The sequence below is a fragment of the Meleagris gallopavo genome, chromosome 14 (genome assembly GCF_905368555.1).
Source record: "Meleagris gallopavo chromosome 14, MGAL_WU_HG_1.1, whole genome shotgun sequence".
In the NCBI taxonomy this organism is placed as follows: Eukaryota; Metazoa; Chordata; class Aves; order Galliformes; family Phasianidae; genus Meleagris; species Meleagris gallopavo.
Genome location: NC_139417.1, coordinates 9,529,957 through 9,547,198, shown reverse-complemented (window position 1 = coordinate 9,547,198; position 17,242 = coordinate 9,529,957). Strand labels below are relative to the sequence as shown.

The 17,242-nt window shown below is 49.8% G+C and overlaps 1 protein-coding gene across 1 annotated transcript in view; it reads left to right on the top strand.

The window, feature by feature from the left end:
• Positions 1-900: 900 nt before the first annotated feature.
• PODXL2 (podocalyxin like 2) overlaps positions 901-17,242 on the top strand; it is a 31,458-nt gene continuing 15,116 nt past the window's right edge. Inside the window, exons 1-2 of the mRNA XM_085235953.1 lie at positions 901-1,231; positions 11,097-11,390. Of these exons, the coding sequence (XP_085092079.1) occupies positions 1,177-1,231; positions 11,097-11,390 (349 nt within the window). The 5' untranslated portion in view covers positions 901-1,176. The remainder of the gene's footprint in view (positions 1,232-11,096; positions 11,391-17,242) is intronic.

Below are 17,242 nucleotides of genomic sequence, written 5' to 3'. Positions count from 1 at the left end.
CACCACTAAGTCATGTCTCTCAGTGCCACATATACGTATTTCTTGAAGTGTATGGTGTCACCAAGGATGGTGACTCCCCACTTCCCTGGGCAGCCTGGGTGCCAGTGCCACACCACCCTCTCAGAGGAGCTTTTCCTAATATCCAACCTGAACCTGTGACTTCAGGCCATTCCCCCTATCCTACTGAGAGGGTGTGGTGGGCCTTGTGGCACCTGTCTTCATCTGTGGAAAGACTGAAAAACCGTCATGCTCATGACAGAAAAAAAATACCACCAGGTTTCAGGAGATTCAATCCTCGAGCAAAGAGCATTCAGTTCTTGCAGGGAAAAGAATAAAAAACGCCTTTATCTGGGGGACAGGAATGTTTGGATCTAAAATCCTGACTGTCTCCAGACCTGTTGTTTTGGGCTGAAGGGGAGAACTGCAGCTCATGAGATGGGAGATAGGCGAGAGGACAGCGGCACACCTCTGCCGTGTGTGCTGAGGAGAGCAGCAGGTGAAGAGCCACCTGCACCTTCCTGACTGAAGGCAACAAACACGGCGTGTGTGAAGGCATGTGGTGAGGGCACGGCTTCCTCCTCACACGGAACACGAGGTGTTTGATTTTGGCAATGCCTGCTCTCCTGGAGCTGTGTGATGAGAGAAAACTATTCTGGAACCAAAGAAAAGGCTCCTCATGACTGCTGTGAGGGAAAACTTGGAAACACGAGCTTGATGCCCGGGGGAAAGGGACCGATGCGATTCTGGGTCCTTCAGCTCGGAGTGCCGTTCTGTTTGACACTCAGGACCAGGTCTTCCTCACTCAGCTCTCCTGTGGGGGCAGCGCTCCCGCCCTCGCTGCGGGGGGGCAGGTCACCCTCCGCCCGCGCACGCAGCCGCGCCGCCGGCGCTCGTTGTGCGGTGAGGCGCGTGGGGCCGTGCTCTGCAGCCGGGGGCGGCGGCGGATCGGCGGGCGCGAACCGGGGGGCCGAGCACCGGCTGCGCGCCGCCCCCGCGGCCGCCTCGGAACCTTCCCCCGCCCTCGGAGCGGCGGGAGGAGGCGGCGCCGGGCGGCGGGATGCAGCGCGGGGCCGGGCGGCGGGCGGGCGCGGCGGCGGCGAGGGGCAGAGCCCGGCGGGCTGCGGGGCGGCCCCGCTCCCCGTGAAGAGGCGGCGCGGCAGGGCAGCGGCCGCCGCCATGCAGCCGTTGCACCGAGCCCCGGCGCTGCTGCTGCTGCTCCTCCTGGCCGCCGGTGAGTGAAGGATGGGAGCGCCGGTGGTGGGTGTGGGCCGTCCTTCCCTTTGGGGCGCTGCGGCTCCGCGGGTGGCCCCGAGCATCGCGGTGCCCCGGGACGCGTGTTGCGTTTTCCCTTGGCAGGCAGCGCAGCTCGCGGGGCTGGCTGCTGTCCCCCGGCCACCCGCAGGCACCAGAGCCCCCAGCGTGGGTCGGTGTTGCTCCGCCGTGGGGTCCGGTCACGGCGTAGGTCGCCCGCTGCCCTCCGCAGTGCTCCGGCATGGAAGACCTTGCCGCGCTAGGGCTGCCCCCAGACCGCTCTCCCTTGGACGGAACGGCTTCTTCTGGCGCCGGGGGGTTTTACTGCCTACCGCCAAACTGCCACAAAGGAAGGGGGAACCGCAAATTGCTCCTTGCTCTCCCCGAGAGTCTCCTCAAATCTGGAGGAGAGGCAGCGTGCCAGGGAAAGGCAACGAAGTGCAGGAATAATTGCGCTCAATAGTTGTGAGGGCTGAGCTCCTATTTTTAAATAATCTGCGGAGATTTCCCAACAAAGGGCTTCGGGACTCGTGAAGCTGGGATTGCGCTCTCCCTCCCTACCACCATCTCTTTTGTACCGAAATCTGGTTTGAGTGAGGCTGAGGAGCAGGAGTTCAGAACAGGGACATCTCGAGTGAGGGGGAGTCTTTGTCTTGAGTCATTCCGGCAGGGAGGGAAGGGCTGATTTCTCAACCAGTCTCTGTCTTCCAGCACGACCGAGCTGTGATACGGTGACACGCAGCCCCCCGCCGTGCCTATCTCATTATCCCAATCTGAAAACGTTCGTGGGGGAATGTGCCATCTGTAAGCGCTGCGGAACTGCTCTGCCCCTGAGCGGCTGGCTGTACGGTGCCTCACCCCTGTGGTCCGGGGCTCCCTAAAGAGAAGGGATAAAGCCTTTTAGGTTTGCAAACAATGGTGAGCTTAAAGAGCAAAACGGATCAGAAAACCTGTTGTGGTGCCGTGCCAATACTTTGTGGCACCGATGCAATAATCAGTGCCTGAGCTGAGCTGGGAAATGGCTCTGTGGGTTTCTCGAGGCAGGCTGTCTGTGTTAGGGGCACAGCTGGCCAAAGTCTTTGGGCTGCATCTCATCACCTGTGCTCCCTATTCCTGCCAACCATCCGCTGAGCAATGTGCCTGGGGAGAACCTGCTGAATTCTCACCCGCCATTCTGCTAGCACAGCCTGGCCCCATCCCCATTGCTCGAAAGCTGCGTTTGCTCTCTGGAGGATGGACAGTGACCTCATGGTGGTTTTAAAATCTGGCGGCCAAAAGGACTACAGCTGATGCTGCTGTGCTGAGGGTGTTTCCTCTTCTGCTGAGACTGCTGGAAACTTTCTAGTGTTGCTATCCAGCTGGTGATGATACAGAGGATTTGGGTCCTTGGATTTCTGTGATCTCTCTGCTTCCCTAGCAGAGAGGCATAGAGGTAGGAGGCAAGGGGCAGCTCAGTTCCTAATCCAGTGAAACTGGTAATCCTGGTGGGGTGTGGTGGCTTTGGTGGGCTGGACTTGGATAGCCGAGCATCTCTGGAGAGACCTGGATCCTTACCTAGATTGGGAGGAATCTCAAATTGGAGACAAAGACTGCTGAGAATTTATAAACTGAGCCCCATTTTGGCTGGCAGCTTTGCTCAGTGGTTTAGGAGCTGTTCCAGCTTGGAATAATTAAGTGCACTGTGGCCTCGCTCCTCCAGTCCCTCAAGACAGGCATGGTTAAAGCCTGAGAGCTGCAGGGTCTGATGCCTTCATATAGGGTCAGGAGCCTCCACAGACCTGCAGGATGGGCTAAAACACAGCATGCACTGCAGCAGGGTCCCAGCAGTGGGCTGGGTAGTGGCGGTCTGGTGGTGGAGCACAGAAACACCTTCACAGGCTCCTGGTATCTGAACCCCTTTGCTTTTGCAATTAGGAAAACGATGTGGTTAGAAGCAGAGGGAGGGAGGAGGGAAGTGGTCTTTTCCCTCTCATTGTTCCCTGAGGTGCTTGTCTGCATATGGGCTATTTATTATTATTTTTTTCCCTTCTGCTTGCTTAGAAGATTCGTTAACACTGTGTGAATGAGCCTGAGCTGAGGGAGTATAAATCAGGATGGATCAAAATTCCCTGTAGTCAATTTTTCCTTGGCCTCTTCAGTGCCATAAGGAAATGTTCATTTAATTATAGGCATCAGGGGTAGAAATAACTACATTAAGCCCTCAAGGGGAAGCTGCAGGCGAAAAGCCACAGATCAGAGCACACAAAAGTTTTTTCCCTCTGCTCAGCGTGGGAAGACACTCTGGCATTTTGTGGGTAAATAAAGTGAACAGCAGCAACAAAGGGGCTGCGGGAAGGTGCATCGCAGCCCACGACTGGCACACGGGTTGCTTCCAGTCCTCGCCAGCAGTTGAAACACGTAATCCCAAAAGAATGGAGAGATGCTATTTGTGAGCCACACGAGCACAGCCCAGGCAGAGTCACGCAGAGACAGAGCAGACACGTGCGCCGGTTTGTGTGGGGGGCCAGGGATGCTGGCAAGGATGGTGTGCCCCAACGATACCCCCTGTGCCTGGCCATCTCAGAATCTAGAGGTACATTCAAGTCCCGGGGTTTATTTTTTGCTGTCAGTAGGCCAGCTTTGCAGCCTTCCCTTTATATACTGCAGCTGCTCTCAGCTCCCTCTTCCACCTGGGGCGTTGTGCAGGTAGCTGGTGCCCATGCGTGTGCTCAGGACTACTGAGGCTTTGCACGAGGCTTTTTTTTTTTTTTTGCCTCAGATGCATGACATTGTTTGGGAATTGGCGCCTCTTGGGGGCCGCACTCAGCAGGGTGATTAACACCGCGTGCTGCTGGTGCTGAGCCTAACCGCCTGGCGAGTTTCAGCGTTCTTTTGGCTGAGCTGGGTATCAAAGGCTTCTGTGATACATTTTGGCCACGCCTGGAGGGATGTCCGCTCTGGTAGCGCTTGTTCTGCCCAGGCAGGGATTCTTACAGACGGAACAGCCGCGCGCCTTTATTTGGCGTGCTGGAAATCAGACTCAGCTCCATGTGATGCACAGTCTAGATTGAGACTGAGCAAGAAGTGTGAGCCTGGCAAGGTGGTTTTTTGGCAGCTGAAGTGTTTTGGGCCTGCGAGAGGGCAAAGCAATCTGTGGGCTGTGTTGTTTTTCCCTAGATCAGTGGCTTTCATCTACAGTTTGTTAACCCCTGGGGGCCTGTGGGCTGCTTTGAGGGGAGCTAGGGAAGGTAACAGAGAAGTAAATTCACTTCTCCTGTTTGCAGCTGCCTTCCTGGTGCCGTTTCCCCGGGGGCTGCTTCTCTCCTTGAGCTGGGAACTGCCGCTGTTTGTAGCGAGAGGCGCGGAGGAGAGCAGACGATGCAGCAGTGGAGGAGGGAGGTGTGAAGGCTCCGAGACGATGCGGGAGGGAGCGAAGGCAAACAGTCTGGGAGACTGAAACCCAGCACGGTTGTGATCCTGGCGTCAGTGGCTGACTGAGGGGGGAAGATGGGCTCAGTTGAGTTGCTGTGACCTTATCCCATGGAATAAGGTCCTGCGGAGATGGGTGGTGGTGCTTGGAGCTGTCTTGCTGTTACTGGTGATAAGGATGGGAGAGCTGACGTTTCATGGTGCTGGGCGGAGGATCCCTGCATCCCCCGGTGCATCTCTGCAACCATCACTAGAAGCAGGTGCTTCTTGGGGGTAGTGCCTGGCTGCTTCCCAATGTTGTACCTGGGTCTGTGTGCTGTTGGTGTTTCTCTGCTGAAATGTCAAAGGAGCAAATGTTTGCAGTTCTTTGCAAATGGCAAGGTGGTGCGTGCTCAGTATGTGCAGCCATGCGTGCGCTGCGCCCCAGTGTTTGAGCTCTCTGATTCTGCCAACTGTAAAGATCTATAAAAGCATAAAGATGCTTGGCACAACTACTTTGTGCTTTAAGATCTCCTTCTAAAGAGTTGTGAGGGCTTCTTCAGCTATGCCTTGTCATCTTCTCTTCAATTAAAGCAGGTTCCTGCATTGCCTTTCCCATTGCTTTGCAAAGCATATTAGGGCCATGGGAAGGTGAATGGCTGCAAGGGATGCAGGGTGAGGGACCTGCTTGCTGACAATACCGAGGAGGATGGCAGTCTGATCTTGTTTTCTGAAGCCCTAATTAAAAATGTTCTCAGAGATTAGGGGCCCAGCTGAATTTGCAAGTGGCCTGGTGCGGTGTGGGAGCAGCAATAGGGCTGGATGGGAGCTGGGCTGAAGAGATGTAGCTGTAACCAAATAGCACCAAAACGACTTCTGTCTGTTACGTGGCTGTCATTTGTGCTTCCCTGTGCAAGCTGTGTGGTCAGAGACTCCAGGTAAGTGCAGGGGAATCAGCTGGGACAGCCCTCAACTGAACAGCATTCAGCTTCTCCACCTCCTCCACTGTCTGCAGCTGTGATCTTTTTTGTTGTTATTTCAACTGGCTGTGTTTTGTTGTTGTTGTTGTTGTTGTTTTTTTTATGTTCTGCAAGCAAGCTTTTGTACACTGACTGTTCTGCCCCTGGGCCTCTCTCCTCCCTGCCCTCAGGCCATGCCCCCCAGCTTTTCCTGGAGGTGGTCTGAGGGAGGGAATATCCCTGGCAGATGCTTCCCTCATCTGGTCATTGTGTTTCTATCCTAACTGATTATCAACAAATGACCCATTCCTGACACAGCTCTCCTACAAAATAACGTTGTTTGGTAACTACTGGGTTTGGGCTGGGCTTGAAAGGAAGGTCAACAGCAGCAGGGCCAGATGGGTGTTGTTGTGGCTGCTGCATTGGCGATATGGAGGTGCCCTGACCCCTCCTCCATACATACCTGTCTGGGTGGTATTGTACAGGCAGGCTCTGCTAGTTGATGCCGAGAGCCAAGAAAGTCAGAGCGCGTGCTCTGGCAAATGCTTTTCATCTCAAACAGGGCTGATCTTGAATGATGGAGGTGTGTTACAGTTGCAGCACCCAAGAAGGAGAGCTAAATCCAGCTTATCCAGCTGGGGAGAGGGGTGAACTGGTGGGCACTCAAGCCGCTCTGGAACTCAAGCCCATGTGATCGATATCTTGTGGAATGTTGGTATTGTGTATTTCCTTAGAGATAAAACTGAGGTTTGCTTGTTGTTAATCAAAAAGCAAGACAGTTTTGAAGACTGTTTGACACAGTTGCAGTTAGCTTCTATTCCGTGTCCCTAAGTCCCTCCTCTAATTTCAGCTGGATACAGAAATAACTGATTTCCTCTTTCACTTCTAGCCCCGTTCAATAGGCCAATTGGGAGCTCTTAAACAGCTGCCCCGTCCTGTGGAGAGGTGGCTTGCCTTCTGCCAGAGGGGTAAAGTGCTTCTTGACTGTGTAGTGTAGAAAATACTTTGGGGTTCTCCTAGAATTGCTCAGAAATGTGAAGCTGCTTTTATTCACAGCACTTTGGGAGATAGGTTGAAGGTATTCTTTTCTTAGATATATTTTTTTCTGCCACTGAGCAAAACTCCTCCATCTGCCTTGTCTGGGCTGGTATGTCACATCTTCAGCTATGCTGAATGGAGCAAGCCTCACTGCTGTGAATTGGAGCTGTTTTCTGAGGCACTGGTGGGATCAACAACCAGCAACCTCATTCCATGTGTATGCTCCAGGCTGGTGCTTTTCCAGCTGCCTTGGAAAAGTAACACTGCAGTATTACTCTTGTTGAAATCATCCCCATTCCCTTCCTTGCGGAGGTGAAGCATCTTCAGCAAGGTCACTGCTCCCTCCACGTATTACATCTGATGGTGCTGGCAGCTGGAGAGCTTGGGAGTTTGCAGCCAGTGCAGGAGCTTCTGTGCTGCTTCTGCTGCACGCTCCCTGCCTTTGTTCCTTCTCCTGGCTCCGCTTACCTCTCCCACTTTCTCTCCTTTCTCACCCCTCCTCTCTGTGAGCTGGGCATAGTGTTGACTCCCCTTCTCACATCCTTGCCGTTTCCCGAAGGCTGACTGCCCTCTTTAGCATGCAGAGCCTCATCTCCTCCAGGTTACGCAGAGGTGCTGCAAAAATAGAAACGAAAGACAAACGCCCCATTGAAGCAGCTGGCGAGTCCTGGCTCAGTTCCCTGTTCCCTCCCATCTACAGTCACAGGGCTTTATTCGTTTGTGTTTCTTTTTTTCCTACTGCTTCATATGCCTTTTAATATATCAGACTGGCAGGCTGATGGAAGTCGCCTGATCTCCATTCCTCATCCTAAGAGGAAAATGGCTATTCTCTGATTCCTTGGGTTATATTTCATGACTCTGCTTCCCTGCCTCCTGTTCAGCTTGTGTTTTGATTCTTTCTTTGCCTCAGAGTTGACAGCTGCACTGAGCTCCTTTATCAGATGCTTGGAAGAGAGGGTGGGGGGGGAGTGGCAAATCATTGTTTGGTGCCCCAAACTCAGCATTTGGGTTGTTACCACTGCTGCTGTAGAAGGTACAAAGTGGTGTCAGGATGGTGTCTGGAGAAGTTCCCTGTGGTGTTTGGGCTGGTGCTGGACAGGGGGTTCCCCAGGCCAACCTCTGCGCCATGTGCTTGTGGGTCAGACCCCAAGCTGACTTCCTACCCTTGATCCACTCCAGGAAAACCTGGCTTGCTCAGGTTGTGCCTATTTGTGCCTCACTCTTAGTGATGAGATGGTGTAGTTTTATCTTGGGCTGAGGAGAGCAGAGTAGCCCAGTAAACAAGATAATGCAGCTTAGGGGGTTTAAACTGCGTAAACATTTCAGAGTTAAATGAGGGTATACAAAGCCCAGGGCCTGAGCTTCCCGGAGGAATGGGATTAGCTCCCTGAGTCTCCAGCCTCATCTGCCATCAGGTGTTTGTTGTAGGGTGCTGAGATGGGCTGTGGCCTGCAGGCATCCTGAATGGTGTGTGGATGGTGGAAACAGAATGGCTTGAGCCATCTTTGGAGCTGGCACACAGCTGTGCCTTGAAGCTTTGCCTAGCTGGCTACAAGTGGCTGTTGTGGTGTGGCTGGAAAACTGGAGAGTAACATCAGCCACATCTGTGTTCACATGAGTTGGAGGAAATTGAGGCATTGGGACAGATGAAGAGCTAAAATAGGATCAAGCCGTGAGTTTTGCCCCCAGCTACACCAAATTTTCTGTGTGGCCGTGGGCCTGCTGTAATCTCTCTCCATCCTTCATCTCTACTTTTCTTGACAACTTTGAGAACAGCATTCCCTTTCTCCCCTCTGCTGCTCTCTGTCGTATTTGCTTAAGCTGTAAGCTCCTTCAGATAAGTGCTGTCTCTGGCTCAGCTGCACGGGGCTCAGCAGCACTCTGTTAGCGATGCAGACACTGGCAGGTGTCTTATGTCAGGTTAGGAAAGCCCAGCCTTGGCACCAGTGCTTCAGAGCCTGCTGGGCCCCATTGAAGCAGCACAGGGCTGGCCTGGTTGGGGCTCTCCAGACCACTGCTCCCACACACGAGGCCTGCAAGCTCTCATTTCCAGCCACAGCCATCACTGTGTGTGGTGTTCTCTGGGAGTCAGCCTGCCTGCAGGGATGTCCAGGGAGCTTTGGTTGGCCTCGTGGTGCTGCGGCAGCCTCCTGCTCCTGTGATGCTCAGCCTCCTCTGCTGTTTGCTTTTTGTTGCTGTGCTGGCCTCAGCTGATCTTGCCTTGGATCAATAAAACAAACAAATGAGAAAGAGAGGTGCAGAAGCCAGACTCAAGTGAATATGGGGAGGAGTAACCAATATTGTTTTTTGTTCAGTTCAGAGAATTGCAGAAATAGATGGAGAAGGTCAGAGCAAGCACGAGGCGTTTCTGGGCTTCCAGCATTCCCAGGACAGGATTGGTAACCAACCTGGCAAGCGAGCAACAATCTCAAAGTATTTTTTTGCTCTAAGAAGCCAGTGTTTTCAGTGAAAGCACAAGGGCCAGCCCATCTTCTGTCACATCTTAACTTTTCTTGGTACTTGCATTAATTTGAATTTGTCCTTCGTGGATGTGGAGTCATAGAACACAGTGGTAGGAAGGAACCTTAGGAAGTTGCCCAGTCAGTGTCCTTGCCTGAAGGCAGATTCAGCTCTGCCTAACTCATTTCAGGCCACGTGTATCCAAATCTGCATGCAGCATTCAGGTGATGTCTCAGCAGTGCTTTATAAAATCTCTGTTTCAAATGCTTCAGGACTGCAAGCATTTTCATGTGTCGTTCTGGTGATATCTCAGAGCTTTTTCTGATACAGGTATTTGTTCTCTTAGGAAACCATCCGTTAGAAACATCTTATGTCGGAGAATAGCTGGTGCTAGTGCTCAGGCTGGTAACTTACCACTTTGCAGTGTTCCTTTTTTCGTAACAGTTCTGTTATTTCTGTCCTTGGGGTCACCTGGCTCTACTACAGTCTTTCTGTGTAGTGAGGATATCTCCTAGCTTTGTTTCCTTGGCAATTTTATGATTTTATTCCCAATTTTTGTGCCAAGGTCACTTAAAATGTTAAACAGCACCAGATCCAAGGACAGACCTTGAGGATTTCCTCTGCTAGCCTCTTTCCAGCACAAGCCTCTGTCAGTTTTCCTATAGCCAATGCCTTACAGTTGCCTTACAATTTCTGAACGAATTGCTGTCTTTCTTTGCTTCTCTTGTAATTCTGCGTGGGCCATCGTAGCAGATATTTTACTGAAGCCCAGATGGATTAGATCTGCTGCACTTCTTTTGTCTGGAAAATCAGCTATCAAAGAAAGATACCAAATTAGTCTTCATTTCAGCTTATTCAATTAGTTCAGTTCAGTGACTAGTTCATTTAGAACTGAGAAACTGAGCATAAGCTGAGGAAGCAGGAAAGCTTGTCTTTTTTTTCTTCTTTTAATCTATGAATAAAAATCAGCTGTGAAAGGATGAGATCCTCTAGTTTTAATGTGCTGAAGAACAGAGGGCTGGGAAGCTATTGGCTCAGTTCACCCAAATTAGTTACTTCCCTTGCTTAACAAAACTACTTTAAATGCAAAGCATGATTTGGGAAATGTAGTTTTTCCTTCTGTCTCCATACTTATGGTGGTATTTATCAGTTGAATAAAGCCACATTCCAGATGCTGTTTTCTTGCATTTTGATTGAAGTTTGATATACATGTGAATGTACCTTGACACAAATCACAGTTAAATGCTCATCTAGGAATCAAGAAGTGTCAGTCAAACTTTCTAATATGTAAAATGAAAATACCAAGTATATAATTGTTGAAACAAAAGTGTTAAACGTCACCTGCCTTCCTGCTTAACAGTCGGTAGTTTTTTGCTGTTAGTTTGCCTTAATTCTTACCTGTGATAGTCAGCTTATCCTTAGGAAAACAAAAAATGTGAATGCAAAATTAAGCTCAAATCAATGGCTTAAAAATAGATTTCCAGGCCGTTGATTTAAAACATGATTAATATTGATGATTTAAATAATTTTGGTTTAAATCAATCCTCCTGCATATAATATAGCTGCAGACTGGGAGCACTAGGATGAAATCTTGGCTGGGTGACAGTTGAATAGGAAACTCATTGACTTGCAAAGCTAGAATTTTATGCCTTCAGTATAAGACGTTCCACCTCCTCTGCAGGCTGGATGACTAACAAGGCAGCCCATCCTTTCAAGGAGGCAAAAACCCCCCAGAAGGCTGCCCCATCACTGCCCCACTGCAGTGCCCAAGGCTGGGTGGCTGCTTGGCACTGGCTCTTCCTGGATGTGAATGCTCCTCTGTATGCTTTTGAATGTTTCCCCACGTAGCCTGATTTTCCTCCCCAGCTTAGAGTGCAGCCCATCTGAGGGGCAAGTTACCCCAAAGGCGGGTTGGTTTAGCTGGAGCAGGTTGTATAGAGAAGAGCAGCTTGCTGGTTGTCAGTTCCCTCTCACTGATATGGGTTTATCGTCACTGTGCAGGAACTTTGTGCCTCTGCCTTGCCTCCTCGGAGGAACCGACCACTGATGGCCTCACTTCAACTTCCCTGCTGGAATTTGCTGTTATGTCCCATCTGGAGGCAATGAATTCCCATGAGCAAACGAGCCCTGAGACTGCAGAGCCTGATCTCGTCCCTGGCTCTCTGCATGCTGCCCCGGGATCAGGTTTTGCCAGCGAGGAGAACGAGGAGTCCAAGATCTTACAGCCTCCACAGTACTTCTGGGAAGATGGGGGAGAGCTCAATGAATCCAGCTTGGACTTGGGACCAGCAACAGGTAGGCTATTCTTACCCCATTCTTTCTCTCTGCCAGGGCTCTGGGGAGGCAAAGGGATGCAAGGATCTGTTCTGCTTTGATATAACTCTCTGTAAGAGGGGGTGAGATTAAACGTCAGCTCTATTTTCTCACCTCAGTGCCTGATGTGTCCCCAGTGAACCCTGAGCAAGCACAGGCTTTAGAAACCACGTTCCAGCTGAGCCTTTTTTTCCTGCGCTGCTGTGAGATTCCCTGAGCTGGGAAAAGTATTGCTTCCACCTACTTTTTCATTTGCCTCTAACCCTTCTCTCTCTCTCTCTCTCTCTCTCTCTCTCTCTCTCTCTCTCTCTCTCTCCTCTCTCTCTCTCTCTCTCTGTCTTTTTTCTGTTGCTGTCAATTAATTGTGATCTGAAGGTCTCATGACCCGGGCTCAGAGATCAAGACCATCTTAGGATTTGGGTCCTGGTTGGATCCCCCAGGCCAAATCCTGGATTCCTCTCTCTGTGACTTCAGTAGGGATTTGACCTGACTGAAGACAGCAGCTGCCCCATAGCTTATGCTGTCCTCCCTGCTCCCTGTTGAGCAAATGAACTGTGTTAGCATTTCAGCTTGCTGTCCTCTTTGGGTATTTTTCACTACTGATCCCCTCAGTGGTCTCCTCCCAGATTTGTTGTTGGCTTTGAGACACTCACAGAGCGAATGATGGGAGGAAGGAGGAGGCGTCTCTGCAGGGTTTCCAGTAGCTTAGGGGATTATTTTGCGTGCTCCTGCTCTTAAGTGTTATGTGAGGCATGTATTAAATGTTACCAGGGGCCGGGTCTGCAGCCCTATCCCTCCTCACTTATCCGGTATCGCTGTGTCCCTCTCAGCAGGTCTGACACAGGTCTGGATTTAGAAGGCACAAGTCTTGTGTTAGTCTTATCTTCATACCCGTTTCTGACCTTAAAAAGACCTGTGCTCACAGAGGGGTGAGAACTGCTGCAGTAATTAGCAGCACCATAGCTCAGGCTGCCTGCTGGGGCCCCAGGCACGCTGTGGAGGGCAAGGGCCTTCTGAGCTTATGTCTCTGAAGCCCTTTCCTCACTGGTGTTGCTCTTAAACTCAACTAGCCGTGTTCCTGCTGTCCTGCTGTTCATGCAGCTCCTGGGTACTTGCAGTCTTGGCCATGAGGAGGCTGTGCAGATGCTTCCTCTGCGGTGATGCTCACAGTGGATGTTGCGCGTTCCCACCAGTGCATCCTTGGGACATGCTCCGGCTTAATTTCTCTCACGAGCTGGCAGCGTGCTCAGCAGCGCTTTTATTTGTGTGCCAGGAGGCACCTGCATGTACTCACAGCTCTGGACGTGACTTGGAGAACAGCATGTGCTTGTGCATTGAGAGCAAGATGCACTGGGTACCAAATCCAGCCTTGCCTCTTGCACGTGCCTCGCCCCATTTGTATGCAGAACGCATTCACCTCTCTTTCCGTTCTTGCCCGCAGTGCTTTCCTACTGAACAGATGTGCTCTTTCAGCTGTCCTTTACACGTACCCTGCCCTAACTGCTGCCCAGCACTGCAGTGCTTCCAAGCACTGTTTTTTCCCTGGCCGTTGCTGTGTCCAGAGCTCATGTCTCAGTGGTATTTCAGAACCTTGGTTAATAGAACAGTTTGAATTATTCAGGAGCTGGGAGCACGTTTCTACTTAAAATTTAATTAGAAACCTGCTGTGTGTCATTTTACAATAAAGGATATTGTAATAGCATCTCTAAATTGGGCAGCCTTCTCTGTCGTGCAAAGCCTGTACATGAGACAGACATGCAACCAATGGATCTTATGTTCTGCATGTGTGACAGATGCCATGTGATACCTTGTGGAACTGTGTAATGACATCTGTTAGGTTATTTTCAAGCTATAAATCCATTAAACAGTTTCAAACAGCTGCTATTTAAAAAAAAAAAAAGTGTAAGTTCTCCTTACATAGGATTTCTCTCTGAATGACAGTGGAGTATAGCCTGGCATAGCTGTTAGATCTGCCCCAGGCACAGATTTGAGACCCTGTATCAATTGAGGCAGAAAACAGGATGTTACACTACTAGAGAGGGAAAATCCACTGCTATGAAAGGAGATGTGTAGTGCTGGCTTCATTCCCTGTTTGGTGTAAAGACACTGGGGTTGGAATTGGTGGTCCTCTTGCACATAGGCCAGATCTCCAGAGAATTCAAAACTGTATTAGTCATCTCTCCTTTTTGTCTGTTCTTCTGAAGTCTGTGTGGGGAAACTGCTCTGCCTTTTTGTGACTCTGAGGCTGAGAGACATAAAGAAACAATAACATTCTGCAGCTGCTGTGTGTGTTTTTTTTGTTTTGTTTTTTTTTTTCCTAAGTGCACTTGAACATCCTTTAAAAATATTTCTGGAAAACATGTGGCATGTAGGGCCACCTGTTAGTCCATTAGAAAGTGAGAACAAACTCCCTCTGGCAGAGCACAGCTCAGCTCAGGGCTCTTGATTCCCTTAATAATGTGCCTTTGCTGATTTATGCTACAGAACAGTAAATCTGTATTGACATCAGTGAGTGTCAGCCTGTGGAAAGACCCTCAGATTTATGTCCTTCTGTCAGAGGATACACAGGAGTGCACGCTTGCAATGCATGCTAACCTATCAGTATATGTTGGCTTTGTTGTTCACATACAGCTACTACCAGGTGGAGCTGCATCTGGAAGAAATAGTTAGGTCTGTTGGGAAAATGGATGCCATATTCTACAGAAAGAAGTGGTGGATGACTTGTACTTCAGACAAAAGGCAGGTCAGAGGAGCTGTGAACGTGCTGCTTCTGCCCTCTGGCTTCTGGGAAACTCAAAAGCTGCACATGTTGACATTTGGGGTTAGATGCTTTGTTTCACCTTTAGTATCGAGTTGGTCTGAGCCACAGTTCAACCTTAAAGATATGGCAGACCTGCAGGGACTTGCATCTGGCTTTGCTCGTCTTCTTTCCACTTTTTCCATCTTGTTTTGTCTGAAGGCTACCATACCCATGTGTTTCCTTCTATTTTGCTGGATTTTGTGGATAAAAGATGAAACATCTCTTCTAGCTTTAGAGGTAGAAGATGGGAGTCATCAGGATTGCAGGTACATGCCAATCCCTGATTCCTGAAGAAGGAGTTGTGTGCTGTCCATCCATCCTGGTATGACCCTTCCTGGTATGCACCTGGCTTGTGTTCTCAGTTCAGTGAAGTCTTTAGGTTGAGGCAGCCTAATTATTAATTAGTGGGAAGTGTGGGCTCTTGAAAATTGATCCGAGACTCGGGAGAGACTGGTGAATGAAAGCACTTAGTTCCTCTCCTCTCTTGCCCAGAAGCTGAGCCTCTCAGATCTGGAGTGCATCATCACAGCGTCTAGCACATTGCTGGGCTGGCATGAGATTGCTGGGCTTCCTTATGGATTCTGCACTTCTGGCTCCAAGATTGTTCCTGTGAAGTTCATGGCATGACTGCTGGGAGCTATCAAATCTAGTCTTATGGGTTGGTGAGTTACTAGGGTGGCATGTGGCGCTTTGGAGGAAGAAGAAAAGTAATCTTTTAATTATTCGTAGTAATTAGTGGAAGAGATTTCCATGAGAGCTAGGATGAGCGGTAGAAGGACAAGGAAGTTAGAGGCACTGTAACTAAAGAAAAATAAGTTTTCCAACCAACTACTGGGATAAAATCTCTTCCATTTCCAGCTCTTTTCTGATAGTGAGATTCACTTCTTTCCTTGATGAATTATTTGCCTCTTTTCAGAGAGATCTCAGTCTCACCCAGCCTTACTGAAATCTGCTGCCTCTTCATCCAGACTGACAGCAAAGCTGCAGTACTTAATACCATCTTCTACCAAGCCTCAATGAAATGAAGCACCTGGTAAAGACTGTCTACATAAGAAGCTTAGTACTGAGCAGCCCTGTCCCTGAGCTCAGCTCCCAAGATGCCTCTTGTTTATGCCCTGGTTTAATGTGCACTAACGTGTTAGGTGATCTGTCTTGGGACAAGTGATCTTGACCAAGCCATTGCTTGCGAAGACCAGTGTGCTACAAACGGGGTTTCTCTGTGCATAGCACTATTCTGGTGCAGCTATTTTTGACTGATTCCATGTGTGGATGAAGCTGATTTCTTCTAGCCTTTCTGCAGATCATGCATCCAGCAGGAAAAACGCATGGGGCTGTTTGGGAACAGCTACAGTGCTTTGAAGTGCCCAGTATCCACCAGAGGCAACTTCCAAGCATAGTGAGATGTAGCCAGTTTGCTGCCTTTGGATTCTTTTAACTATGATGTCTTTGGATGCATCTTGGAGTGGCAGACCGTAACTTCACATACCTGTTCTGGAGGATAAAGGTATTAGCCCCAACTGGCTCAGTTCCAGCACCAGTAATTGCATTTTGCTTCCTTGACACCCCCCTGCAATTTTAATTAGATGTTGTATACCTTTTCACAGTAAGCCTTGCTATTCTGTACTGTAAACCAGCAAGAAGATACCACCTCAGAACTGTCTGCATTTTAAGCACCAGCTAAAATGTGTCTTGCACTTTGAGCTGTGTTGTTGTGATGGGAGCCCAGGAATGTTCTTGTCTTTATTTCATTGCCTTCTAGTTATCAGTAATTCAATCACTGGTTAACGTGATCTTCCAATTTAATCCAATAAAGACCTTATGGTCAGGTTATGTGTACTAAAAATGATGAGGCTCACCCTTTTTCTGAGCTATCTCAGTTGCTAATAGTGGCAAATACAGGTTGGAAACCTTAGAGGGCAATAACAGACCAGTTCTTCTGAATGAAGGAGAAACAGAAGTGTAATGAATTAAATGTCTGGCTGGGGAATCGTGCTCTGGCAGCGTTCCAAGTCCTGGCCCATCTGGTGTCAGGGAAGTTTCGGTATTGATTTCGGAGGAAGCAGGACACAGCCTAAATGGGAGCTCTCACAGAGGTTTGGAGCTCATGTTTGCTTCTTCCAGGGCAAATCATCTCCACAGGCAAAGGAGATGAAACTGTGCGACCCAGGCTCAGGTCTGCCTGGGAAATATCAGAGTGCAGGACTTGGAGTGGCAGAATGGCAAGGTGATTTCTATGGAAAATTGTGCCTGAGGATCTTTTCAAGAGAGCTTGGAAGGCAAAAATATTTGTGGTTTGCTGGGGATGAAGACAGCTGGATGCTGCGATGCAATAAAGCCACTGGAGGAAAGCTTTAAGGGGGCATAACTAAGGCAGGGAGGTGAGGTGAAGGTGTGGAATTTCATATTGGTGAACCGGACTCCCAAGGGGCTGTGTGACTGAGAAGCTCTGGAAGAGAACATGATGTGGAGTGTAACAGGCAGGCACAGCTCATCTGGTCCGTCCCTGCAGGGCTGTATGGCTGCAGATGCTGAAACAGTCTCATGGGCAATTCTGAGCTCTCTTCTTCTGGGAGCAGGTTGGCTCTCTTGCGACTTAGCTGCTTTTGTTCGTGGCTTGTATGGCTATGTGCCATATAGCATCTCTTCATGTGGTCACAAGTTCCTCTCATTCTTCAGCCTACTGCTGAACTCAGTGGGATACAGACCATGGCAGGAGCAGAGATAATGATGCATGCAGTTGTTATTTACTCCCTTCCCAGACACTCTTCTGATTGGCAGCCTTCTGCTTCCTTACTGCAGTTTGAGCTGATAAGCTAGCTTGACAGATCTGGCAATGCAGCCAGTTCCATAATTCCTTTAACAGAAAGCCCTACTTCTGCAGCAGGAACATACACCATCTGAGGCTGTTGGCCTCTCTCTTCCATGACTTCTAATTCTCGTGGGCCTCCAGCAAACCTGGTTGATGTGGGACTGAGCAGCACTGACATAGGTAGATGGAAAGATCCATGGGTGCACTTCCATGTGGCCAGGGCAT